Raw genomic sequence first — 25,856 nt, forward strand, 5'->3', positions numbered from 1 at the left:
AGTACAGTGGACAGGATGCTTGCATTGTGAGCAGATAAACCAGGCCCCAGCACCACCTACAGCCCCCAAGCCCTGCCAGGAATAAATCCTGAGCACCACAAGGTGCAGGTCCCAAACAAAAACAAACAAGAAAAGAAAAGAAAGGTCAGCAGTATTTATCTCTGGAGGTGGAGATCAAGTCAGTTTTCTAAGATGTGCAAATCAGGTTTCACTAGAAGTGCCTTGGTGGGTGTGCCTTGATTGGTAATCCAGTCTGCTAGCTGAATCTCTAGATCTCTCCACTCCTAGAGAAAGCAGGAGTTTCTCTGCTCAATCCTGAGCCCTTGGTAGTCAGGAATGAAGGGAACATCTGATGGAGACTTCAGAGCTCCCAGTACTTCCCACGAACCTGTGTGACACAAAATAGCTAGTAATCTGTAGGGTCTGTGTGTCTCTGTATATATGTTTGCATGTCTGTTGTGTTTCTCTGTGTGTGTCTGTATGCCTGTGAGTTTGCATTTGTATATTTCTATGTGTGTTTATATGCCTGTGTCTCTGTGATTCTGTATACCTGTATATCACTGTGTTTTTGTGTATGTGTCTGTGTCTCTGTCTGTATGCTGTGCATCTGTATTTCTATGAACATGTCAAGTATTTGTGTGCCTATGCATGTTTGTTTCTCTGTGTGAGTCTATGTGTCTATGCGTGTGTCTGTAAGCCTGTGGGGTTGCAGGAGGGCAATAGGTACACATGAGGTCACAATTCTCTCCATGTGTCCTCTTAGAGGGTCAGGGCTGGCCATGCTGGTGGCTCTACATGGCAGACAGGGAACTTTGACTTCCCTGACATACTAGGGACCTTGCCATAACAATACCCGCAAATCTCCTGGAGACAAGAAGAGAGTTGAGTCACTGGGCAGGACTCAGACCCTGAGAAGAAGTGGGACATGCAAGCCTCTGAACTCCTCTTGTCCAAGACTCGTGGCCTGTACAAGGGCCAAGACATGGGGATCAGTGGGTTCTTGAGCGCTGCCTCCCCAGACTCTTTATTCTGGGCTCATACTTCACAAAGTAAACTGAAAATCGTCTTTAAAATTGGGGCCGGATGGGTCCGGAGAGATAGCACAATGGCGTTTGCCTTGCAAGCAGCCAATCCAGGACCAAAGGTGGTTGGTTCGAATCCCAGTGTCCCATATGGTCCCTCGTGCCTGCCAGGAGCTATTTATGAGCAGACAGCCAGGAGTAACCCCTGAGCACTGCCGGGTGTGGCCCAAAAACCAAAAAAAAAAAAAAAAATTGGGGCCGGAGAGATAGCATGGAGGTAAGGCGTTTGCCTTTCATGCAGAAGGTCTGTGGTTTGAATCCCGGTGTCCCATATGGTCCCCTGTGCCTTACAGGAGCGATTTCTGATCATAGAGCCAGCAGTAACCCCTGAGCACTGCCGGGTGTGACCCAAAAACCAAAAACCAAAAAAAAAAAAAATTAAAAACATGGGGCAGGAGAGATAGCACAGTGGTGTTTGCCTTGCAAGCAGCCGATCCAGGACCTAAGGTGGTTGGTTCAAATCCCGGCATCCCATATGGTCCCCATGGCTGCCAGGAGCTATTTCTGAGTAGATAGCCAGGAGTAACCCCTGAGCACTCCCGGGTGTGGACCAAAAACCAAAATAAATAAATAAATAAAAATAAAAGTAAAAACATCTCTAGAGAAAAAGTAGCAGCAGAACATGAGCTTCCCATGCAGGAGACACTGGTTTGTGCCCTGGCACTATAGGGCCCTCAAGCACTAAGTCAGGAGTAGCCCCAATGACCACAGGGAAGAGCCCCAAAATAAACAAATAGAGAAATGTCTTTCTAAGTTATGATTTTTTTTTGTTTTGTATTGTTTTGTTTTGTTTTGGTTTTTGGGCCACACCCGGTGGTGCTCAGGGGTTACTCCTGGCTATCTGCTCAGAAATAGCCTCTGGCAGGCATAGGGGACTATACGAGACACTGGGATTTGAACCAATGACCTTCTGCATGAAAGGCAAACGCCTTACCGCCATGCTATCTCTCTGGCCCCTCTAAGTTATGTTATTTTAAGTCAAATTTTCTTGTCTTCTACTTATATGTTCCAGTAATTAAAATACTGAACCACTGGCTTACCCTTCAAACCCATGTCCTTTTTCTCTTGAACATGTATCTCACTAGCTTCTATCTGTCTCTGCTTGCTTTTCTACTCTGGAGAATCCATGTTCTCTCTTAAACACATATTTCCTCTTTTTCTCTCACCTTGTACCTTGCTAAGTGATTTTTGTTCAATAAAAAAATATCTTAACTTCATTAAAATAAAATGAAATCCTCAACTACCTCAGCCCTGTAGTTAATGCACCCACCTGGTAGTTTGGACACTAAGGCCCAGAGAGACAATGATCTTGTCTGGAATCAAAAACCCAATGTCGGGGCCAGAGAGATAGCATGGAGGTAGAGTGTTTGCCTTTCATGCAGAAGGTCGGTGGTTCGAATCCCAGCATCCCATATGGTCCCCCGAGCTTGCCAGGAGCGATTTCTGAGCATAGAACCAGGAGTAGCCCCTGAGCACTGCCAGGTGTGACCCAAAAAAACAAAAAAACAAAAAAAAAGAAACTCAAAGTTTCACACCCCACCTTTCCTCAAGCTCAGTGAGGAATCTTAACCCAGACCTTCAACAGGGGCGTTCTTCTTCTTAGTTTTATTTTACTGGCAAATACATCCCATTTTCTCCTCCTACTTTTTCAACCTCTAACCGTCACCCCTCAGACTCTTTGAGGGGCAATGCATCCTTGTAAGATGAAGAAAACTCCAAAAGTTACTTAATGAAGTCTGAGCTACAGAATCTGGCCAGCATTCAGCCAGATTTGAACTGACCAGTCCAATGTGGCTGGATGTCAAGACAGAGAATTGATAAAACTAAAAGTTCAGATTTACTTAAAATTACCATAGGCAGGCCGAAGTGATAGTACAGTGGGTACAGCCCTTGCCCACAGTAGCCAACCCAGGTTCAATCTCCAGCATTCCATTTGGTCCCCAGAGCCTGCCAAGAGTGATTCCCAAGTAAAGAGCCAGGAATAACCCCTGAGCATCACCAGGAGTAACCACTCAAAAAAGAAAGAAAAAATTGACATGGGCCAGGGAGATTCTACAGGTTCTACAGATTTTATATATTTTACAGGAGAGAGAGCACCTGCCTTGTGTACAGTCTGTGGCTGCGTCCCTGCTTCAAATCTCAGCACTAAATATGTCCCCTGAGCACTACAAGGTATAGACCACTTCACGAGTTTGGCCAAAACAACAAAAAGAAACAAAAAGAATGAAGTTTTGCCAAAGGCCTTGGACATGTAGTAGGTAGAAACTCACAGCTGAGAGTACTCCAGACCCCCTGGTTCTGGGTACAAACCATGGCCAGTCCCAGGGGCATAAGGATGTATGGTCCTCTATGGGGGTAAGGGGACTGCTCTTCCCTCCAAAGAGAAAATAGGGAGCAGAGCTGAAAAGCCCAAAGGTGCAGCAGCAAGCCAGTTGCCCTCAGAGTCCACATTCCCCCACTGGCATCCATCCACATACTCACTCAGAAATTAATTCACTCATTAATCATTAGGACTCACTCTTTGGCCATTTATTTGTTCATCCAGCCATTTCTTCACACAACAGCCTGAACTCATTCAAGAACTTGCGGCAGCAAATGGAAGCACAAAACTATAGTATAATGGGTGGGGCACTTGCCTTGCATAAGGCCAAGCCATATTTGGTCCCTAGCACCCCATATAGTCAGTCCCCTGAGCCCCATAAGGAGTGATTTCTGAGTGCAGAGCCAGGAGTAATACTTGAGCACTGAGCCAGGTAAAACCCAAAAACAAAAGCAATAAATAGTTCTTTTTGGATTGGAGAGCTACTACACAGGTTAGAGTACATGTAAGACCCCCAAGGTGAAGTACTAAGGGATCCCAAGTTACTCCACATTGTCCCTGGTGGTCTCCAATACTGTAAGTAAGGCCCATGCAACACCATATTCTCAATGTTCAACTGAATGGCCTGATTGGTTCAGAAACACCAAAAATGGCCCATGTCTCCTGAGCACTGCTTCAGAGATTCCCAAAGAGGAAAGAAATTGAAGTACAATGGGGCTGGAGCCACCGGTGGTGCTAGAGGTAAGGCATCTGCCTTGCAAGCACTAACCTAGGATGGATCACAGTTAGATCCCCCAGCGTCCCATATGGTCCCCCAAGCCAGGAGCCATTTCTGAGTGCATAGCCAGGAGTAGCCCTGAGTGTCAATGGGTGTGGCCCAAAAACAAAAACAAACAACAAAAAAGACAACAAATTGAAGCACAAGCCTAGCTTCTCCCTCTCCCCAATGGAAGGAGGATTTGAGCCCAGGAAGCAGAACCAGGACCCATACACCTCAACTGTGAGGCAGATACCAGCTTGAAAGAAACAAGAATGTGTGAGTCAAATTTTAAAAACTCAAATAAACAGCCAGAGTGATAGAACAATGGGTAGAGCATTTGCCTTTCATGTGGCAGACCCAAGTTTGATCCTTATCATCCCATATAGTCCCTGAGCATCACCAGGAGTTATCTCTGAACACAGAGTCAGGAGTAAGCCCTGAACACCACTGGGTATGGCAATAAATAAATAAGCAAACAAACAAAACCTACACAGCAGTGGTTGAAGGTAGTGAGTTCCATATTGTGCAAGGCAAAGCTGGGTTTGGAAACACAAGTCTGTAGAGGCAGCCTGCAAAGCTCCCTTCATTCTGGAGCTCTAAAGATTCTGAGAGATCCAAAGGCAAATGAGCTAAATCTTCCCAGAATGCAGCCTAAACCCCTGGCTGGCCGCAGCCTCTCAGAGGGGCACAGGACATTGCAGGGCTGGAGGCTCAGGGGGAGATTAAGAATATGTGCACTGCTCACTGCTCCCAGAGTCCAGGCACCTCTCCAGCAACAGAGGCCTATGCCCTCATGCCAGCTCCTTCTGAGACCCTCCTTTCCTCCTGTTCTTGCTCTCTGGAGACTCTCTGAAGCTGGTACCCATCTCTTCTTGACCAAGTTCAAATCTACAACCCCAAAGGACTGGGACACAGCTTTTTTGTGTCTCCTGTTCAAAAACCAGAAATAGGTTCTATGCTTCGAGGGAAAGTGTGTCTGCAGCCCCCAAGGCAAGGCCTTTCAGACGTCCAGACCAGCAACAGCAGCCACCCAGCCCAGCTCCCTTCCCAGGCTCAGCTGCCAACCCCAGCCTGTACAGCCACACTCTGCCTCTGGCAGGTAAACTCAGAGCAATGAGTTAGGTGAGTAGTATGTTTTATTTAATTAGGATCAACAGAAGAGATAAACCTCACAGCAGGACAGGGAATGACAACGCTGCAAAAAATAATTCATGCCCAGGTAACAAAAGGGCAAATTTCAATTACAGAGCAAAGCGGGGAAGAGAGAAGTCTGGTACTTCCATGAAAGGGATAGTGGGAGGGATGGTCTCAGGGACTGGCCTAGGACCATAGAAGCAGGCAGGCTCCTGAGAGCCAGCTTGCCCCTTCCCTGTCCTTTACAAAGCAGCTAGAGAGGTGCAGGCATGCAGCGCAGTAGGCTGGGGCCAAGGCAGGTGCAGGGCCATGTAGGACTGTCCACTCAGTTCCCTAGGCTAGATCACACCTTCCAGTTCTTTTGCAAGAGGGAGGCTGTAGCCACAGAAACAAAGCTGGGGAACCCTGAGCCCAGAAAAGGGCCAGAAACCACTTAGCTCCTTCCCCACCAGGTGACCCTAATCTCTGCCCTGCCCTCAGTTTGAGCCCACAGGATCCCACCAGGCCAACTTGGTGTCCCAGCAGCCCCACAATCCTTCCTCCAAGTGGTCTTCAGGAAGGATCCAGAGCCCCAACTACCACCTGTTGGGGGGTAGCCCAACACAGTCCCAATGCCACCAAACACACACACACACTAAAGGTTAAGAAGGACACAGGGCCGGAGAGATAGCATGGAGATAAGGCATTTGCCTTTCATGCAGAAGGTCATTGGTTTGAATCCAGGCATCCCATATGGTCCCCCGAGCCTGCCAGGAGCGATCTCTGAGCATAGAGCCAGGAGTAACCCCTGAGCACTGCCGGGTGTGAGCCAAAAACCAAAAAAAAAAAAAAAAAAAAAGTGGGACACATGTGTATCTCCCCTCACCCTTTAAAAAAGGGGGAAAGAGTTTGGAACCATAATACAGTGTGGGTAGGGCATTTGCCTTGCATGCAGCCAATCCTGTTCAATCCCCATTATCCCATATGTCCCCAAGTCCAGCTAAGAGTGATCCCTGGGGCTGGAGAGATGGCACAGCAGTAGGGCATTTGCCTTGCATGCGGCCAACTCAGGACCACCTGGTTCAATTCCTGGCATCCCATATGATCCCCTGAGTGTGCCCGGAGTGAGCACAGAGCCTGGAGTAATCCCTGAGCATCGCCGGGTGTGGCCCAAAAAAACAATCAATCAATCAATAAATAAGTAAATAGTTTAATTAAAAAAAGAAAAGAATGATACCTGAGCACAAAGCCAGAAATAAGCACCTTGAGCACTGCTAGGCATAGCCCAACTGATAAAAAGGAAAAGAAAAAGGACAAATGCTGAGCAAACCCAGACTAGCAGCTCCAAGGATAGGGCCCAGAACCTGCCAGTTAGCTACCTCCCTTTGGACAAAAGTGACACCCACGCAGCAGAGGACCTACTGACTGGGAGGAACTCAGTAGTGTCCCCCACTAAGACACCCCTGGCCCTTTCCAGGACCAGCCTGCAATCACCGCTGTGAGTACTTGGGGGTCACATGAGAATTCAGAACAAAGGCCTGCCCAAGGCCTTTTGAGCCAAGGCAAGCTTCTTCCTTCTAGCCTCCCAGACCAGCCATCCTAGCTGGTCTACACCACCTCTATCCACCACCACCCCCCCAAGAGCCACCTGGACTCCTCCAATCTCCTGTCTCAGTTGAGGTTAGCCCTAACATCCACAGCCTCGATGAGGGAACTGCAAGTAGATTCATGAGCCCCTCCACAGAGCCCCATTTTATATCCCAATTCAGAAGATGACACGAACATCTGCTTTCACTTCAAGACATTAATTTTCAATTATTGGAGAAAAACAAAATTAGTCCTGACAAATTGCTGGCGAGCACAGGCTCTTGTCTGGCGGCTCATCCTAATAACTTCAGGGGCCCTCAGTTAGTGTCCTCGGACCGTCTCCTGATAGGTCTCTGTCACCTGCAGTCTATGACAGCTCTGACAAGATCTTTGGTGACCATGATCAGAAAAACTAAGAACATGGGCATCTCTTCTCATTGGGAAAGGAATCATTGTCCAGGTGACAGAACAGCAGATAGGGCACTTGCCTTGTACATGGCCAGTTCAAACCCCACCAACATTTAGGTCCGTTCCCCCCCCCCCCCAACCCCTAGCACTGCTAGGAGCAATTCCTGAGCGAAGAGCCAGGAGTAAGCCCTAAGCACCACCACCGGGTATGGCCCCAAAATCAACCAAACAAAATATTTATGCTCTCACACTGGTTCTGTTTGGGGCATTTCAAAGTCTGCCTCTCTCAGAGACAATTAGGCAGGAGAGTGCTGGGAAGGAAGGAGATGATGGAGATCCCTCCTAAGTCCCAGGGCACCCAGAAAAGGCACACTGGTTGGCACTGACTTACAATTCACATCTGCCATCCACTGCGGGAGAACAAGGATAATAATTGTGGAGACTTTCTCCCATGGCCACGGGGCTCCCTTCACCACAGAAGCCGGGCTCAGCCCAGGTCATAGATTATAGGACAAAAGAAAACCTTGAATCTGTCCACCAGGAGGCAGGCCCCAGAATGCAGAGAACAATCCACTTGTTAGTGGGGCAGGACACTTGCCTTGCACACAGCCAACCTACATATGGTTGGTCCTCTGCGGCCACCCCTGCTGGGTAGGACCCAAAAGAGAGAGAGAGAGAGAGAGAGAGAGAGAGAGAGAGAGAGAGAGAGAGAGAGAGAGAGAGAGAATTATCATTTCATTTCATAGCAATTCTATGTATCCTAGCTGCTGAAGTCACTATGTCAATGAGAAGCCAGAGAATTGTGAATGAGCAGAATTCAGAGATAATGATGTGGCAATCTTTGATTCTGACTTGTCACAACTGAAGCCAGAGTATTATATGTGTATCAGCCTCGTAACACATTCAGACTACAGGAATGGGAAACAGTAACCAGAGGAAGGAGGGCTGGGGAGGGGGGGAGAAGAAAACATCAACAACAAAGGAAAATTATATCTTTAAGAAGAGAATGAAAGACGCTGCTACTTCCAAAGTCAACTCAGTAACTGAGCTCCTATATTGTGTAATTGACTTTGCAAGTAGAACAACAGCTACGTAACAAAGAAAATGCCAGTGTTTTCACAGCACTAATCTATAACGCTGGGAGGCCCTCCTGCTGTCAGGCAGGGCTGACAATACAATAGCTTTCAAAGGGATATTACCATCATGCTTTTATTCCTGACATCAATCAAGACAAAGAGAATCCTTTTCACAAGACATTAAAAATCAAACCTTTGTACAAGAAGATAGGTAAAACAGCATTCTCCTTAAAGACAGCCACACAGAGCAATCAACTAATTGGCACTGCCTGAAAGAGGTAAAGTATTTTATTTACGGAATGTGCAACCCCAATTGTTGGCTGTCACCAATCCTGGCAGGTAAGCAATGAATCAAAAAAGTTTCCATAAGCATTTACTTACACACACACACACACACACACACATTATTCCCCTCCCCACAGTACACTAAGGGACATGGCAGTGAGCACCAAAACTTCTCTCAGGACACAGACAATCCAGGCTTAATTTGTCCATTTTGAGTACAGAATTACTCCTATTACAAACTAAAACAAGTATATACAAATGCCCTTGCACACTAACAGAAATTTCCCAAAACAATTTATTAGCTTCACCAACCAAAGTATATGGCACTTTTCTCCAGGTAACCATAATAACAGGGAGCCAATAGTTTTCAGTTGTCATAGACCTATAGGCAAGAAAGAAATTGTGGACAGGGGAGCGCAAAGCAAAAGTACAGTGGGTAGAGGGTTTGCCTTACACAGGGCCGACCTGTGTAATTGGGTTCAATTCCTAACATCATCCCATATGGGCCCCTGAGCCCGTCCTTGAGTGATTCCTAAGTGCACAGCCAGGAGTAAACCTTGCATGAGCACCACCAGGTGTGTTCCTAAATCCAGAAGGGAAAAAAAAGAAAGAAAGGAGTTGAAGGCGAGCCACAGAATGATAGTATGGCAGATAGGATACTTGCCTTACATGTGACTGATGCATATTCAAACCCTAGAACCCCATATAGTTCTCTAAACCAAACAGGAGTGATCCTTAGCACAGAGCCAGGACTAAGTTCTGAGCATTGCCCGATGTAGCTCATAAACTAGAGGAGGGAAGAACAAGGAAGGAAGGGAAGGAGGGAGGGAGGAAAAGGGGGAGAAAGGAAGGAAGGGAAGGAAGGAAGGAAGGAAGGAAGGAAGGAAGGAAGGGAGGGAGGGAGGGAGGGAGGGAGGGAGGGAGGGAGGGAGGGAGGGAGGGAGGGAGGGAGGAGGAGGAAGGAAGGAAGGAAGGAAGGAAGGAAGGAAGGAAGGAAGGAAGGAAGGAAGGAAGGAAGGAAGGAAGGAAGGAAGGAAGGAAGGAAGGAAGGAAGGAAGGAAGGAGACAGGGAAGGGGAGAGAAGGAGGGAGGGGGAGGGAAGAGAGAAAGGAGGGAGGAGGGAGGGATAAAAAGAGAAGAAAGGAATGAAGACAGAGGAAAGAGCCCTGGCATCTACTGCAAACATTTCTGAGACATGAAAAAAAAATGTCTTGCAAACACCGAGATCCAGGAAAAAAGCTCCTACAGTTGGTCAAAGCAACTAAAGGCATCTCCCCCCACCTTGGTAAGAAACAATGGGTCATGAGGAGTCAGAGTCATCCTGGGCTGCTTACCCTCAAGACACTTAGATGCCTGCTCGGCAGAAGTTAGAGACGCTGGGAACGAGCAGAGCTAGGATCCTGGAGCTCAGAGATGCGAGTGTTTGTAAGCTCTTTATTGTCACATTTTTCTAACCACCATTCAGCCAGGTGGCCCCCAAGATGCCATGTGCCCACACCTCTATGGTGTCTGACAGAACAGCTAGTCTAGATAACTGGAAAAATAGTACAGCAGGTAAGCATTTGCCTCATACACGGCCCACCTAGGCTTGAACTCTGACATCACATATGGTCACCAAGCACTGCCAGAAGTGATCCCTGAACACAGAGCCAGGAGTAAGCCCTGAGCACCAGCAGAGGTGACACACATACAAAAAAAAAAAAAAAAAAATTAGATGATCCCAAGCTTCAAATTACTACTGCAGACAGAAGTTGGGGGGAGAGAAAAAATGCAGAGGGAGTTCCTCTGGAACTCAAGAGCCAAAGGGTTTGATGATGCTTTCCTCTAGCACCCACCAGACCAGCTGCCAAAAATATGCAGGTGAGTCCAGTAAGGCTCTGAGCTGTCAGGCCAAAGTACCTGCAACAGAGGAGATCTCTGCAGGACCAGACACTACTGTTGATCTGTGAACAGTATCTGCACAACAGGTGCCATTCCCTGCACTGCAAAAACCTGTACTGGTTTAAATTTTTTAAGAGGAGACTTGCCCCAACACTGCCTTGAAGAATCACATTCTTTCCTCTGCCATCACCTCAAGCCGCTCTCTTCCAAGAGCCAGGCAGCATGCCTGCCTGCACCCCAGCAGCAGGGGTAGGTTCGTGCGTTTACACATCCAAATGAACAGTTAAGAGAAATCAATGCATCTAATTGCCAGACTATTAAATCCTACATCAGAGGAAGAATTCCACAGCCACCAGCTTAAGAATTGGCTACCGATATAGCAATTATTGCAACTTTCTATTAGATTGAACCAGGTCCCCAGCCTTCGTCTCCAGCTAGGAAGGCAGTACGCAGAGATGCTGCACTCTGGTCTCCTCCTCCTGAGGTACCCCGCTCCTCTGTTAATGCACTGCAGCATGCCAGCACGGTGCCAGGCTGGCTGGTGCTGCTGAATGACTTTCTGAGTGCAAAGTCACCAGCATTCTGCACCTTCCGTTATTCATGCACACAAGGCATCTCTGGGTGAAAGGTTTAGCCAGGTCCTCCAGCAAGAGGCACATAATCATCTTATTTGATCATTACTATGTGTTGTTAGTGTTTTGTTGTTCGGTTGTGTTTTTGTTATTGTGGTGGTGGTGGTGGGTTTTTTTTTTTATTTTTTTTGGTTTCTTTTTGTTTTTTTGGCAAGGAAACAAGGTGTACAATTTCCAAACAGCAATTACTCGATAGAGGACATAGTTTCCAAAAGTGAGAAGCCCTTTTCAGGTCAGTGACACCCAGCTTCACCAAAGAAGGGGAGATGAAGTCTGAGGCTTGAATGTCAGCTAACCCATTCCTCACAGAAAGCTCAAGAACCTAGAGGGGATTTGTTTTGCCCTTCCTCCAAGATCATGTACATTTAGCCAAACAAATCTCAACAATTTACACTTGTATGTGGTCTCAGCTGAATCAGGAAACCTGTAACCTCAGAACGCCTCCATTACATCTCAATTATTTCCATGGAAACACAAGCCACGGCGAACTCCTGTTCCCAGGTCCCAAAACCACCCAATTTATAAGATGGACTTTTGAGGAGTGACAGGTTGGCAGGAGAGACAGAAAGGAAAAAGAATGGAGAGAAGTCACTGGAGGAAGGGTTGTATATGGGGTGACAGCAAAGTGTAGGTAGACTGAGCATTTGTTAATATAAAGAACGGTGAGTAGAAACTGGAGCAATAGTACAGAAGGTAGGGTGACTGACTTACACACAGTGGACCCGAGTTTGATCCCCAGCGTGCCATGTGGCCCCTGAGCATCTCCAAGAGGAAATCCTGAGAGCAGAGCCAGGAGTAGCCAAGAACATTGCTAAGTGTGGCCACCCCCCAAAAAGAAATTGTGATTAACAGGGAGTTGCTAAGAGGAGAAAATGGTCAGAAGGACAGATTATTCCAAAGTTTTAGGCCTGAGGCTGGAAAATAACATCTCCATCTTCCAGATCAAGGATGAGGCTGCTGGGTGGATGATGAAGATGGAATGCCACACATCCACACTTACAATTCAGTCTTATCCCCATGTCTTATACCAGCAGCCACAAGAACATCAGTGAGACCATTGAGAACAGCCCCAGAAAATAAGACCAAAATTATCACGGCGTTTAGTTCCTCGTCACTACCACACCACACATACTAGAAAACAAAAAGAGAAGAGATGAGAAGGAAAAAATCAGTCAGAAAGTGTGATATCTGGGGCCAGAGAAGTAGTGCAGTAGGTAGGGCACTGATCTTGCACAATAATCCATCCCGGTTCTATCCTCAGCACCACATATGGCTCCCCCCTGCAGTTTCCATTAGAAGTGATTCCAGAGCCCATTGTCAAAGAAAGCCCTGAGCATTGCCAGGTATGACCCAAAAAACAAAAAGAAGAAATAAACCATCATTTCTGTCACATTTGTACAGTTTTGGATTTTATTTTCCTTAAATTATTTGCTTTCAAAAATCTATGGGGGGAGTGTGGGGTTGTGGCCAAAGATAGTACAGCAAGTAGGGCTCTTGCCTTGCACGGGACCGACCCAAGTTCACTTCACAGCATCCCATGACTCCAGGAGTCATCCCTGAACACAGAGCAAGGAAAAGCCCTAATCACCACCAGGTGTGGCCCAAACACAAACCAAAACACACCATCAGGGGTCTGAAAAGATGGAACCATGAGTAAGCCTTGTCTTGCATATAGCCAATTCAGGTTCAATCCCCAGAACTCCCCCTTCCCAACATCTCTCAACATCCCAACATCTGACCACAGAGCCAGGAATAAGACTAGAGTGCTGCCAGGTGTGGCTCCCACATTAAAGATAAAATAATAAAGTAATAAAAATGCATGAGACTATTCTCTCCATACTAGGGCCCCCTTCCCTAGCTGCTGGGTGTCTGCCCTAGAGTCTGGGTTCTCCACAGATGAACAAACATCCCGACAGACTAGTGAAGCCACACCAGAAGGGAGATTGTGTCTGTGAGGCCTGTTTGCTTTTCCAAAGTAGCATGATAGTGCTTTCAAATCATCCGTTCTGAGCATCCACCAGAAATGGTTATATTTCTGTCCATCCTGGTACAGGCTCTCACATTTCCCAGATCAATTATGAATTACAGTGAAGCGACTTTCACAGTTGACTTCGAGGGCTGGGGAAGTCCACAATGCCCTGACACACAGCAGTGAAGGCACAAATAAACTAAAATCAAATGTAAAAAGGCACCGCTGTTCCTTAAGAAGCATCATCAAGCATCTTTAAAGGTGAGGACCTTGTCGTTTTAAACACCTGGTGTGGAGCTGTCCACACTCAAGCACACACGTTTGAATATTGTCTGAACAAGGGGAGAAGGCAGTTCTTGAAAAGCAATAAGTTACCTGTGCTAACTCATCTAGTTGAATTATCTCTGCTCTAAATTCCTCCCTGGCTAAATGGCCTCAGCTCCACCCTGATCACTCAGCATGCTGAATAAAAGGCAAAATGGTGCAGGACAAGAGTGGCTGAGGCTCTGGGGAAGACCAAGTGCCATGGGTGGGAGAGAAGACAGAAGCGGACTTGGAAGGTAGAAAGCGCCCTTGGTTGCAGCGCACAGTACAACACTCCCAAAATGCTTGTGCGAGGAGGACTCCACTTGGCTACCTCTCCCCATCACTCAGCTTGAACTGTCTGCTGTACATACACACATACAGTTAGAGAGCAGCTCGTTAAAAATCATTTCCAAATCATTCCACAAAAGGCCGGAGCCCAATGCTGGAATCTTTCTTTAGAAGCAGGTTTGGGCAACTCTGGAAGAGCTGTCCATCTGTTCACCGCAGATTGCTCCACCTTCACTTTCTGTGTTTCCCCTTCTAAAACGAGATGTAGAGAGAGTGACGGGAGCCGGAGGAAGCACTGCATCTTCCTCTATGAAAAATCTGCCCCCTGCACGTAGACTCGACTCAAAATCCACGGCATAAGTCACATATTTTTCCAACCAGAAATTCCAATTCTACCTTTCCTTCTGGGCCAACTTCACATGGCTCTGAACGCAGGAAAAGGAAAAGAAAATATTATTACAAACCCCGGAGCCCTTCGATTGGGCAAAAGGACAAACATCTATCTTTTGCCCATTTCCTTCTTGGGGTGTCTCGCATCGCCACTTCCCCTAGTTCTGAAGAGCAAGCCTGACTCTCCCCGATTGGGACCCTGCCAGCGTTTGAGGAATGAGACCAACTGCTCTCAAGGAAAAAAGAAGAAAGGGGAATGACTTGGTGGCTTTGAGTTGGACTGAGTCGATCGCTTCTAAAATGCCAGGAAGAAGCTCATGGGAGCCAAGTGTCCTGGGACTTTAAAGCAGAGTAATGGCGGTTGTCTGACCCTCCTGGCCAGGCCAGATTCAGTGCCGGCATCTCAGCCAGGAGGGAGGCTGGCAGGAAGGGAGCGGGGCGCAGCGCCTTCCCGCGCAGGCCTCCAGGAAATGAACTTTTCAGAGCAGTCCTGGGGTAGGGCCAGAGGTCATCGGGGGAGCTGGGAGAGGACAAGAGCCTCCTAGGGACCGTTGGTTGGCTCCAGAGACCTAGCAACTCTCCGGTCCTTCAGCTGCGACGCCCTCCTCCTACAGCACGGCGGGCTCCCAGGCACCCACCCCAGGGGCTGCAATCTGGACAGAGCAGCCCGAGAGGCCAGAAGAGGCCAGCGGGGAAGTGAGGGGGGGGTGGTAGGGGAAGGGCGCAAGAGAGGGGCTGGGTCCCCGCTCTCCGGGGCTGGTTCGAGCCGTGGGTCCGCTTGCAAACAGCGGCAAAGCAAGGAAACAAGTGTGTGTATGTGTGTGTGTGCGTGTGTGAGCGCGCGCGCGTGTCCTCGGCAACGTGTGGTCTTGGGGACCTTCTCGTGCTCGAGTCGTCAATGCAAAAAAGCAAGCAAAGCAAGAAATCTAACGATGAGGGGTGTGTATGTCAGCCTAAGAGTGAGTCCCCACAAACGGCTGCACTGCGGGGTCCAGACATAGGAAGCCGCCCTGGGTGCTCCAGGCGCCGAAGCCCATGTCGGGTCCAGGTGCCCTCCGTGGAGGTGCGAGCGCGGCGGCCGCTGCCTTCCCCCCGGGGCACCGGGGCACCGCGTCCCGCGGGCGCTGCGCAGACAATGAACTCCTGGCGGAGGCTCCGGGCCGCGCTGACCTCGGTGGAGGAGGCAGGAAGTGCGGGGGCCCGGGCCGGGAGCGCGGCCTGGGCAGGGGGCAGGGGCCGGGCGCGCGCCAGCAACGCCCGCCGCCCAGGGCGTCCCGGGGGCGACGAGGCGGGGACGGACGAACGGACGGACGGAGGGACAGGAGGCGGCAAAGCGGCGAGGCCCCGGGCGGGTCCCGAGAGAGAGCGGTCGGCCTCCCGATCGCCCGTCTCCAAGCGCCGCGCTTCCTTCCTCCCACCGCCCGCCACCGCTGCTGCTGAGATTCGCAATCCCCGCCAAGTCGGGCCCGCACCCCTTGATTGGCCACGCGGGCCCGGGGCCCGCACGGAGGGCGCAGCGAGGGCCCCTTGGCGGCGCCCCCAGGCCCGGATCCCCGGCGGGCGGGCGGCTCGAGGGCGCCGGGCTCGAGGAGGGTCGGGCGGGTAGGGTGCCCGCCGTGCGCCCCTCCAGCTCCGCCGCCGCCGCCGCCTCCTCCGCCTCCCGCGCCCCGGCTTCCTCCTCCTCCTCCTCCTCCTCCTGCTCCCCCTCCGCCTCCGCCTCCGCCTCCTCCCGGCTCGCTCGCTCGCGGTCCCCGGCCGCCCGCCCGCCCGCCGGTCCCTCCTCCCTCGCTCCCTCCCTCTCGCTCGCTCGCTCGCGCCTCCGCCGGGCCTCGCTCGTTCGCTCGCTCGCTCGCTCGCTCACCTTTCACCGAACGCGGCTTCGCCTGCTTCCGCCTGGACATGTCCGGGGCTCCCGGCGCTCCGTCGCCCTCCGAGGCCGGCTCCCCCCGCCGCCCCCCGCCGCTCCGGGCAGCCCTGCTCCCCCTTCTCCGCCGCCTGCGTCTCCGAAACTTTTTGGGGGGCAGCCGGGTCGGCGTCTGCGGGGAGCGGATCGCAGGTCCGAGGCGGCCTCCCACTCCCAGGGGGCGGCGGCCCGGCCCGGCCAAGGCCGCTCCGGGGCGGGGGTTGGCCCGGGGGGCGCGCCGGGGCCCTGCCTGTTGCAATGCGGCAGCCAGGGGCTCTCGCAAGTCCGTCCCAGCGGCGGTCCCAGCGGCGCGGGGAGTCCGGAGGCCACTCGGCCGAGCCGAGTTATGCAAAAAAAAAAAAAAAAAAAAAGCCGCCCCCCTCCTCCTCCTCCTCCCCACCCCCCGCCGGCCCCCGGCCCCTGCGGCCCCCTCCCTCCCTCCCCCACCCCACCGCCACCCTCACCCTCCTCCTCCTTCTCCTTCTCCTCCTCCTCCGCCCCTTGCCGGATTTTTGTGCAAAGTTTGCAGGCGTCCGGCCACGCAGCCCAGTGCGGAGCTCACAATGAACCCATCTGAGGAGGGGGGACGGGGCTGGAGGCGAGGGGGTCTCAGGGGGGAGGAGGAGACCGGCCGGGAGGCAGTCGGGAACACTGAAGCTCAGAACCCCCGGAGGGGGGAGAAATAAAAAAGCCTACCAGTGATGCCCTGCCGCACACGCACACACACACACAAAAAAGGGGTGGTGGTGATGATGATGATGATGATGATAATAAATATTCAGACTAAAAAATAAATGTCCAAACCCCTGGTTTGGAGAGTATGATGGATGAGGACGAGAGGTCCCTCAACTCAGCCTACTTGGGCGGGGGGGGGGTCTCGAAAACGGCCGCAGTGGCTTGGAAGCCGCAGCTCGGGGCCCCGGGCTCACGCCCCCTTCTCTAGCTCTCGGCTCAGTCCGGCGCCGGCCCTCCGAGGAGGTCGGGGCGCTCAGGCAGCGGCGGACAGGCGCGCCCGTGCCCCGGGCATCGTTCAGCCCCTGCGCCGGGCCGCCGCTGCCTGCCCTCGGGCTGCGGTGCTCTGCGCGCGGCGCGCAGCCGATCCCCAGGCCGGTGCCAAGTCGCCGGCCCCGCTAGCTGCCTCCATGGGCCAGGGGCGCGGAGAAGGAGGAGGAGGAGGAGGCGGCGGTATCGGCGGCGGCGGAGGAGGAGGAGGACGAGCAGGCGGCGGCCAGGCTCCCGTCCTCCCGGGCAGCGGCGGCGGCGGCTGCGCCCCGGCTCCTCCGCGCTCCAGCCGGCGCCGGCCCGCCCGCCAGTCTCCCTTGCGCTCCTGTCTTCTTTGTGGTCGCTGGCTCTCCTCCTCCCGATCCGGCTGCTGGGGCTGCACTGCAGAGACACATAATAAAGCCAGGCTTGGCTGGAAATGTAGCCGGGTCCCAGCAGGAGGATGTGAGGAGCGGAGTCCCGGCGGGGGAGCGCTCTGATCCCGTGGGGCGCCCCGCACTGCTCCGGCTCGGATCAGACGGAGAGAGGGCCAACAGCACCGAGCGATGGACAGCGCTGGAAATACAGCTCTGGCCGCCCGCAAAACCCGGACCGCGGCGGCGGCGGCGGCGGCGGCAGCAGCAGGCACGGCGCGGCGCGGGCACCGCACCCGCACGCGGGGCGCCGACTCTGGCGCTTGGCTGCACCCGGGGGCGGTGGGAGGAAGTAAGACACGGGGTCCACGCGTGCTGTCAAGCTCGCCAAGACGCACTACTAACACAAACTGCAAAAATAAAAGGGGGGGGAAGTGATGGAATGGGGCTGGGGGTTACCAAAGCGGTCTGAATTTCCCTAGTATTGCCGCCTCTACCGTGTATGTTTTACGCACATGAAACATACCCACAGGTCGGTGTTTGATAACCTATTTCTACCTCCTCCATACTACTGCTCGCCCCACTCCTGCATTGAAAGTGTTTTTGCACCTGAAAACACACACACACACACACACACACACACACACACACACACTTCTCAGGTAAGACCATAAGAAGGACTCTTAGTTCCAAATCACTGCGGTCCAAAGCATCGTCTTTCCCTGCTTAGCCACAAAAAAAAAAGAATGTCCCGTCGTGCTTCCCACGACGTTTTGCCCCGACGGTAGGGGGCGCGTCATGTCTCCGGTAACTCGAACCAGGTACGACTTGAGTCTCAGCACCAGCCCGGGAAGGGCTCGGACTTTGAAAAACCCAGTCCCGGATGGCTCCCCGCTAATCCGTTTCTTTGAGACCCATCAGCTCCTTCCCCCACCCACCAACGCAGACGGTCAGGTCCCGGGTGGGAGAAGGGGCGGACATCGCCCCCCTCCCGGATGAGTGGCGCCACCTTGGGCCGGCTCGCCCCAGAGCTGGGAGAGCGCAGCGCTGAGGGTTATCAATCTCGCGGATCGATAAGTTGCCACTTGGAGAGAGAAAAAGAGAGAGGGAGAGAGGAGGGCTGTGTCCCCTCGGAGACGAGTTACCCAGGGCAACCTTTCACGGAAAAACCCGCTGCCCTCCGATGGACGGGGCCGGGCCGGGCAGCGAGCGCGCCCACCCCCAGGCAGGGCGCCTACGCCCCGCGGTTCCCCACGTCCGCCCGGCCCGCGCCTCCCGTGGCTCGCTCGGCGGTGGAGCCCAGCCCTGCTCGGCTCTCTGGGGCTCTGGGCTCCTGCAGGGTGCTGGGAGGACTGCAGGAGTAGCTGCCACCCCCGCATCCTCCAGCGGCTCGGGAGCGCGGGCGGGCAGGAGCGAGCGGAGAGAGGCCGGAGACTCGGAGACCCTTGGGGAGACGGGTGGGTAGCAAGCTTTTGCACTCAAGGCGCAGGCAGGGCCGATACGAGGCAGGCGGACAACCGACAAAATGTTCTGCCCAGTTGGACCCCCTGACACCGGGAGAGAACGAGCAAGAAACCTCAGCTGGGCCTGGGTCCCCAAGCTCCTAGCCCCTACTCTTAACCCAGTACCTCCCCGGTTAGAACAGTCAATCAGTTCCCAACCCCAGCTTCTGCGTCCCAGAGTGACCACCAGCCCGGCCTCCCCTGGGGAGTAAAAGTGGGCGCCTCTTCCCGAAGCTAAGGGAGGGGACTAGGCGAAGATGGGGTGCCCTGGGCCACCGCGAGGGCAGAGGCTTCGAGGCGCCGGGGACCGAGCCAGGAAGGAGGGGCGGAATCGGCAGCTCCCCCGACCCCCGCCGGCGCCTGGGATCGCGGCCCGCGGAGAGAGGCTGACAGGCGGCAGATGGCACACGCTGGGGGAGGGGGCCGGCTGGCCTGGGCTCCGGGGTGCCCCCGCCGCGGGCTGCCTCTCCTAGAGGGAGGGGAGGAGCACAGCCCCTGGCTCGCCCGCCCAGGCTCTCTGGGGGGCCGGAGACTGCGGATCAAGCCCAGCCAGGAGCCAGGAGGGAAGAAGAGAGAGGACAAAAGGAGCGCGGTGGGGTAGAGGGGTGTGCAGGAGGAAAGGAGGGGTCACAGGCGGCGTGGGGCTGTCGGAGACCCGCGGCGCTGCCTTCCCCTATATCTCCCCCCACAACTCCGGGGAAACTGCGGAAAGCGCAGGGCCAGAGGTGAGGCTAACAAGCCGGGGGGGCTGGAACCGTTATGCCCCCAGGGAATCGAGGCACCGGAATGGGGGTCCCCGAGCACACAAAGTTTTCTGGCCCCTTCCCGCGCGCCGCTGTCTCACGTGTTCGCGCCCGGCCCGCACCCCGCCCTCAGCACCGCGCGCTCCCCCTTTCTCTGGCGCGCCCCGGGTGCCCAGGGAACGCCACCTCAGCCACCCCCTACACCGCCTCCTCCCGAAGCCCTCTCCCTCCCGGAGCGCGCTTCAATGTTAACTCCTTCTAGAAAAGTGTTGTTTTTTAAGGAAAATTCCAGAGCAGCTAAAAGACTGTCGCTGCTACCGAAAAGCTCTCTGGAGGCCCTGGGTGATAGCAGGGCCAGCTGCCCAGTTCCCTGGACCTCGCTTCTTGCCAGCTTGACTTCCCAGGAGCACGAAAAATATATATATCTTTTCCGGGTGGGTTAGTCCCATCTGCTTGTTCCACGCCCCCAGCACTCAGGTTTGGGGGCTTCCAAGTGAGGACGACCCTGCCCAAAGGAACAAACAGCGAGGGGTAACGTTGTGTACCCTCGGAGTAACCACAACCATTACCACAAGAGAAAGAACCAGCTCTGTCTGCACAGAAAATCTTGTTCGCGTTGATGAGCATCCTTCTTCCAGTCCTCCCTCCCTGGAGGAGAGGCCCCTCACCTCTCCATTTCTGCATGCTCTTTAATGAAACATCTTCACACATTCCACACTGCTACCCTGAGTTTCAACAAGAGGCTGATGTCTTGAGGAACAACCTGGTGAAGAAAGGGGTGCTACTAAGAGTCAAACAGGTAGAACAGAGCCGGAGAGATAGTACAATATGGAAGACACCTTACATGTGGCCAACCCAATTGGATCCCCACTACCACATATGGTCCCCTGAACTTCACCAGGAATGATTCGTGGGCACAAAGCTAGGAGTAAACTCTGAGCACCAGTAGGTACTCATAGGTACTCATAAGATAACAAGATAGGACGATGAAGTCAGATTAGATAGGACATGGAACCAGGAACTAAGCCAGGCCCAGAGTTATTGAAAACAGACAGCAGCTTGGGACCTGAGCAATAATTTAACAGGTAGCTCATTTGCCTTGCATGTAGCCAAGCTGAGTTGGATCCCCAGCAACCCATATGGTCCCCTAAGCTCACCAGGAGTGATCCCTGAGCATAGAGACAGGAATAAGCCCTGAGTATTGCAGGCTGTGGCCCCACAACAAACAGCTGACACCTCCTGTGGTCTTGCTCCTACTTTCTTAAACCAGGTAATGCTCCCATGGGGTGTGTGACTGAGTCATGGGGGGGGGGGAGTGAGAGAGAGAGAGAGGAAGAGAGAGGGGGTGGAAGAGAGAGACAGAGAGAGAGAGAGAGACAGAGAGACAGAGAGAGACAGAGACAGAGAGACAGAGAGAGAGAGAGACAGAGAGAGAGAGACTCAGATTCCCTCCTTGCATAGCGAAGTCCCTCCTTCCCATGTTCCCTTAAGGAACTTAAGACAGACAAACATGTCCCAGCTTTCTAGAATTTTCTAGAAAAAAGAGAAAACCCAGACCGGTCATCAAACAGCCTTGATTTCCCTGCTTTCTCTTTTACATTGTTTTATTGTAGTGAACCCTCTTATCTGTTTCCTGGGGCTCCTGTCATGGGGATCCAGTGTAGTGGTGCCTCTTAGACTTGCACCTGGATGAGATAGCCTGACACTGCAACTATCAACTCTGGCACCCACCTTGAGGTTGCCCTGTCTCTATTCCACTGTTTGCAGGATTGAGGGACCTCTCACAGAGCATGGGCTCAAAGCTTTTGAGGGTACAGAACACAGCTCTCTCTGCTGTTCCTACTCAGCCTGGCCTTTGTGGAGGGAAACCCTACAGATGCTCCTGCTACTCCCCAAAGGTCCCCAGAGTCACTCCCCTCCCCCATGACCAAACTCAAAGAGGCCAACTCAGTGGTCCCAGACAGCTGCCTCCCCTGGGCTGTGCGAGGCAAGTGCCAAGAACAATAAGGCGGGTGTGGGAACCTCCTCATCTTCTCCAGTTTCTGTTCAGCTGGGAAAGCCATTTCTATTTTATCATCATTATTTTAATTCTTTAATTCTTCAAGCGTCAGCAGTCTTCGCAAGGAACACCCACAAGGCCAAAGAAACCAATGTGGAGGGAGCACCCCAGGGGATTCCCCACCCTCAGAAAGCTGGAGACTCTGGCCCTGGCCAGAGCTTCTGCCCAACCTCCTGTGGTGGCCCCGGTTGCGCCTGGCTTGCAGCACAACCAGCTGAGCTAAGGAGTCACTTGTTGCTTTGTTCTCTTAAAACCCTCCTTTTACAATGATTCGCTTGAGAAACCAAAGGCAACTCTGTATCTAAAGAGCTCACTAGACCCTGGTTCAGCAGGGCCCCTCCCAAGCCTCCAGCAATCAGTAGCTCCATCAGCCACCAATGTTTTATTAGTAATTAGCAACCTAGACCTTAAAAAAAATAAAAGACTAATGATTTAAAAGGGACTTTCTTGGGACCTGAGAAGTAGCACAGTGGTAGGGCATGTTCCTTGCACGCGACTGACCCAAGATAGACCCAGATTCAATCACCCGGGCATCCCATATGGTCTCTCTCCCAAGCCATATGGGAACAATTTCTGAGCACAGAACCAGGAGTAAGCCTAGTGCCACCAGGTGTGGCCAAAAACAAAACAAAAAATGGGGGCCAGAGAGATAGCATGGAGGTAAGACATTTGCCTTGCATGCAGAAGGCCGATGTTTTAAATCACCGCATCCCATATGGTCCCCCAAGGCTGCCAGGAGCGATTTCTGAGTAACCCCTGAGTGCAGCCAGGTGTGACCCAAAAAACTAAAAAAAATGGGGGTGCTTTCTTTAACTATGAAGTTAAGAGGCATTCTTCTGGGTTTGTATTTCGCTGGTCACCACCCATATAAACTTGTGTCACTTATTGGGGCCGAGGGTTTATACTATACCTGGTAATATTCAGGGTTTATTCCTACCTCTGTGCTTGGGAAATCACTAAGCACCATATATGGTGCTGGGGATCCAACCAGGGGTGGTCATGAGCAAGGCAAGCTTGCCTTTGTCTAACAATTCTCACTTTAGAAAAAATATGTTTGAGACTGTAAACATAGCTCAGCAAGTGAGGTGCTTGCACTGTATACAGCTGATCTACATTTGATTCCCCACACCACATAGAGTGCCCTACATCATACCTAAGCCCAGAACCAGGACTATGCTCTGAGCACCACTGGGTGTAGAAAATAATTCATGAATGAAATGTATCTGTAGTTTCCTATACTTAAATATCTCGTCTATATACCTATTTACATACCTATATACTCAAGGCCAAATGAAAAATTTCTCTGGCCTACATGCAATGGCAAGTGAAAAAGTTTGAAAAGCCTATTTAGGGAATTTAGGGCTCTGAAAGATAGTTCAGCATGTAGAATGCTTGCCTAGCACATGACCAACTAGGTTGTTTTCCTGGCATCCTATATGGTCTCTTGAGCCCTTCAGGAGTAGTAGTTCCTAAATGCAGAGCCAGGAGTAAGCCCTGAGAATTGTATGGTGAGGTCCCCCGCCCCCCAAAAAAAGACACAGATGAGGCTGGAGAGAAGATAGCACAGCGGTAGGGTGTTTGCCTTGCACACGGCTGGCCCAGGACAGACCTGGGTTCAATTCCCAGCATCTCATATGGTCCCCCAAGCCTGCCAGAAGTGATTTCTGAGCACCGAGCCAGGAGTAATCTCTGAACGCAGCCGGGTGTGGCCCAAAAACAAACCACAATAAAATACAGAGACCAGGGCCAAGGATGTGACTCAAAGAGGAGAAGATGGCCCCTCACATGTAGGAGGCCCTGGTTCAGCCCAACATATGCTAAGGCTCTGCACAGAAGAAGGGGGAGCAAAAAACAAGATTCAAAGTACAGAAATTAGAAAATAAAAATTAACCAGAATTCTAGAATTCTTAGTAACATACATTCAGAAAAGGTAATGTTATTCGGATGCTCCAGCCATTGCTCGAACAGATTGAACCTTTAGGATTTGCCCCCAGCTTGACCCTCAACACACACATGGGCTATTATTCCCTGTCCCTGATACCACTTCTGATTGTGTGGTTCCTGCCAGTGGACATGGAACCCCAGTATAAGAGTGCTGCTCTAGGGCCCGGAGAGATAGCACAGCGGTGTTTGCCTTGCAAGCAGCCGATCCAGGACCAAAGGTGGTTGGTTCGAATCCCGGTGTCCCATATGGTCCCCCGTGCCTGCCAGGAGCTATTTCTGAGCAGATAGCCAGGAATAACCCCTGAGCACTGCCGGGTGTGACCCAAAAACCAAAAAAAAAAAAAAAAAAAAAAAAAAAAGAGTGCTGCTCTAAGGGGGCCCAGACACTCACTGCTCAGAGAACTGCTAGTGTGAGTGCTGGGACCTCAGGAACAGACATGATTTTGTGGAGACTGTTTTTACCTTGAGGTAACTCTACTTATTACTGATCATTTCTTTTTTGTTTGTTGGTTTTTGTTTTTGTTTTTGGGTCACACCCGGCAGCGCTCAGGGGCTACTCCTGGTTCTATGCTCAGAAATTACCTCTGGCAGGCACAGGGGACCATATGGAATGGCAGGATTCAAACCACCCTTCTTCAGCATGAAAGGCAAATGCCTTACCTCCATGCTATCTCTCCGGCCCCATTACTGATCATTTCATTGTAACAGAATTTTGGTCCAGGATTGCTACCCAGTAAAAAGATTGTGCAGAGTTCCAAACCCTAACTGACCTCCAAAGTACTGGTTTTTGTTTTTTGTTTGTTGGCCTTTTGGCCACACCTGGCAGTGCTCAGGAGTTACTCCTGTCTCTGTACTCAGGAATCACTCCTGGAAGACTTGGGGACCACATGAGATGCTGAGGATTAAACCTGGGACTGCTACTTATAAGGCATGCCCTACACGCTAAACTATCGCTCCAGCCTCCTCCTCCAAAGGAGAAACCTGAAAGTATGTAGGATCAAACTAGCTCAGAACAGTCAGCTCAGTAATAAAGCAGATAAGGTACTTACATACAACTAGTCTGAGTTTAATCTCCTGAACCACACATGGTTGGTCCACTGAGCCTTTCCAGGAGTGATCCCAGATGTGACCCCAATTTGGAAAAAATAGTAAGCTGTTCAGATCACTTTTTTTGTTTATCTTTTTTATCTTTACTTCAGATCATTTTGAAAAAAAAAAAAAACTAGTGTTTTAGATAGTAAGAGGGAAAGGAGATAGTAAGAGGGAAAGGAAGGCACTTGCCTTGCATGTGGCCTATGCCAGTCCAATTCCCAGCATCACATATCACCCCCTGAGCACATTAGGAATGATTTCAGAACACAGAACAAGGAGTAGCCCCTGCGTGTTGTTCAGTATGGCCTCAATACACACCACAATAAATCAGTTATTTGTTGCTTTCTGTTTGTATACTTTTCCCTTCCCACCACTTGCATGCCATCACGAAAGAAACTTCTAGATGTAAAAGCCTTAGAGAAATGACCTGGAGACTTCTAAAAAGCATTAAGCAGGGGAGAAGAGGGTGCTAGAGTAATAATACATGCAAGACTCCTTTCCATGCAGCCGACTCAAGTTCGATTCCCAGCAGCACATGTGGTTGGTTCCTTGAACCTTTTCAGGAGTGATCCCTGAGTGCAGAACTAGGAGTAAATCCTCCAGGAAGGAAGGAAGGAAGGGAGGGAGGGAGGGAGGGAGGGAGGGAGGGAGGGAGGGAGGGAGGGAGGGAGGGAGGGAAGGGAAGGAAGGAGGGAGGGAGGGAGGGAGGGAGGGAGGGAGGGAGGGAGGGAGGGAGGGAGGGAGGGAGGGAAGGAGGAGGGAGGGAGGGAGGAAGGAAGGAAGGAAGGAAGGAAGGAAGGAAGGAAGGAAGGAAGGAAGGAAGGAAGGAAGGAAGGAAGGAAGGAAGGAAGGAAGGAAGGAAGGAAGGAAGAAAGAAAGAAAGAAAGAAAGAAAGAAAGAAAGAAAGAAAGAAAGAAAGAAAGAAAGAAAGAAAGAAAGAAAGAAAGAAAGAAAGAAAGAAAGAAAGAAAGAAAGAGAAAGAAAAAGAAAGAAAGAGGGGGGAGGGAGGGGGAGGGAGGAAGGAAGGAAGGAAGGAAGGAAGGAAGGAAGGAAGGAAGGAAGGAAGGAAGGAAGGAAGGAAGGAAGGAAGGAAGGAAGGAAGGAAACCATTATTCTGGCACACAGAATTGGAAAATTGATGCCTACTGGTGCCTGCAGGAG

General features: G+C 51.7%; 1 protein-coding gene across 1 annotated transcript in view; it reads right to left on the reverse strand.

Annotated features, from left to right (window-relative positions):
- The window catches only part of ZNF423 (zinc finger protein 423), a 331,572-nt gene extending 315,207 nt beyond the window's left edge, over window positions 1-16,365 (reverse strand). Inside the window, exon 1 of the mRNA XM_049786054.1 lies at window positions 15,959-16,365. Within this exon, the coding sequence (XP_049642011.1) occupies window positions 15,959-15,998 (40 nt within the window). The 5' untranslated portion in view covers window positions 15,999-16,365. The remainder of the gene's footprint in view (window positions 1-15,958) is intronic.
- Between the last annotated feature and the right edge of the window lie 9,491 nt (window positions 16,366-25,856).

The sequence above is a fragment of the Suncus etruscus genome, chromosome 14 (genome assembly GCF_024139225.1).
Source record: "Suncus etruscus isolate mSunEtr1 chromosome 14, mSunEtr1.pri.cur, whole genome shotgun sequence".
NCBI lineage: Eukaryota > Metazoa > Chordata > Mammalia > Eulipotyphla > Soricidae > Suncus > Suncus etruscus.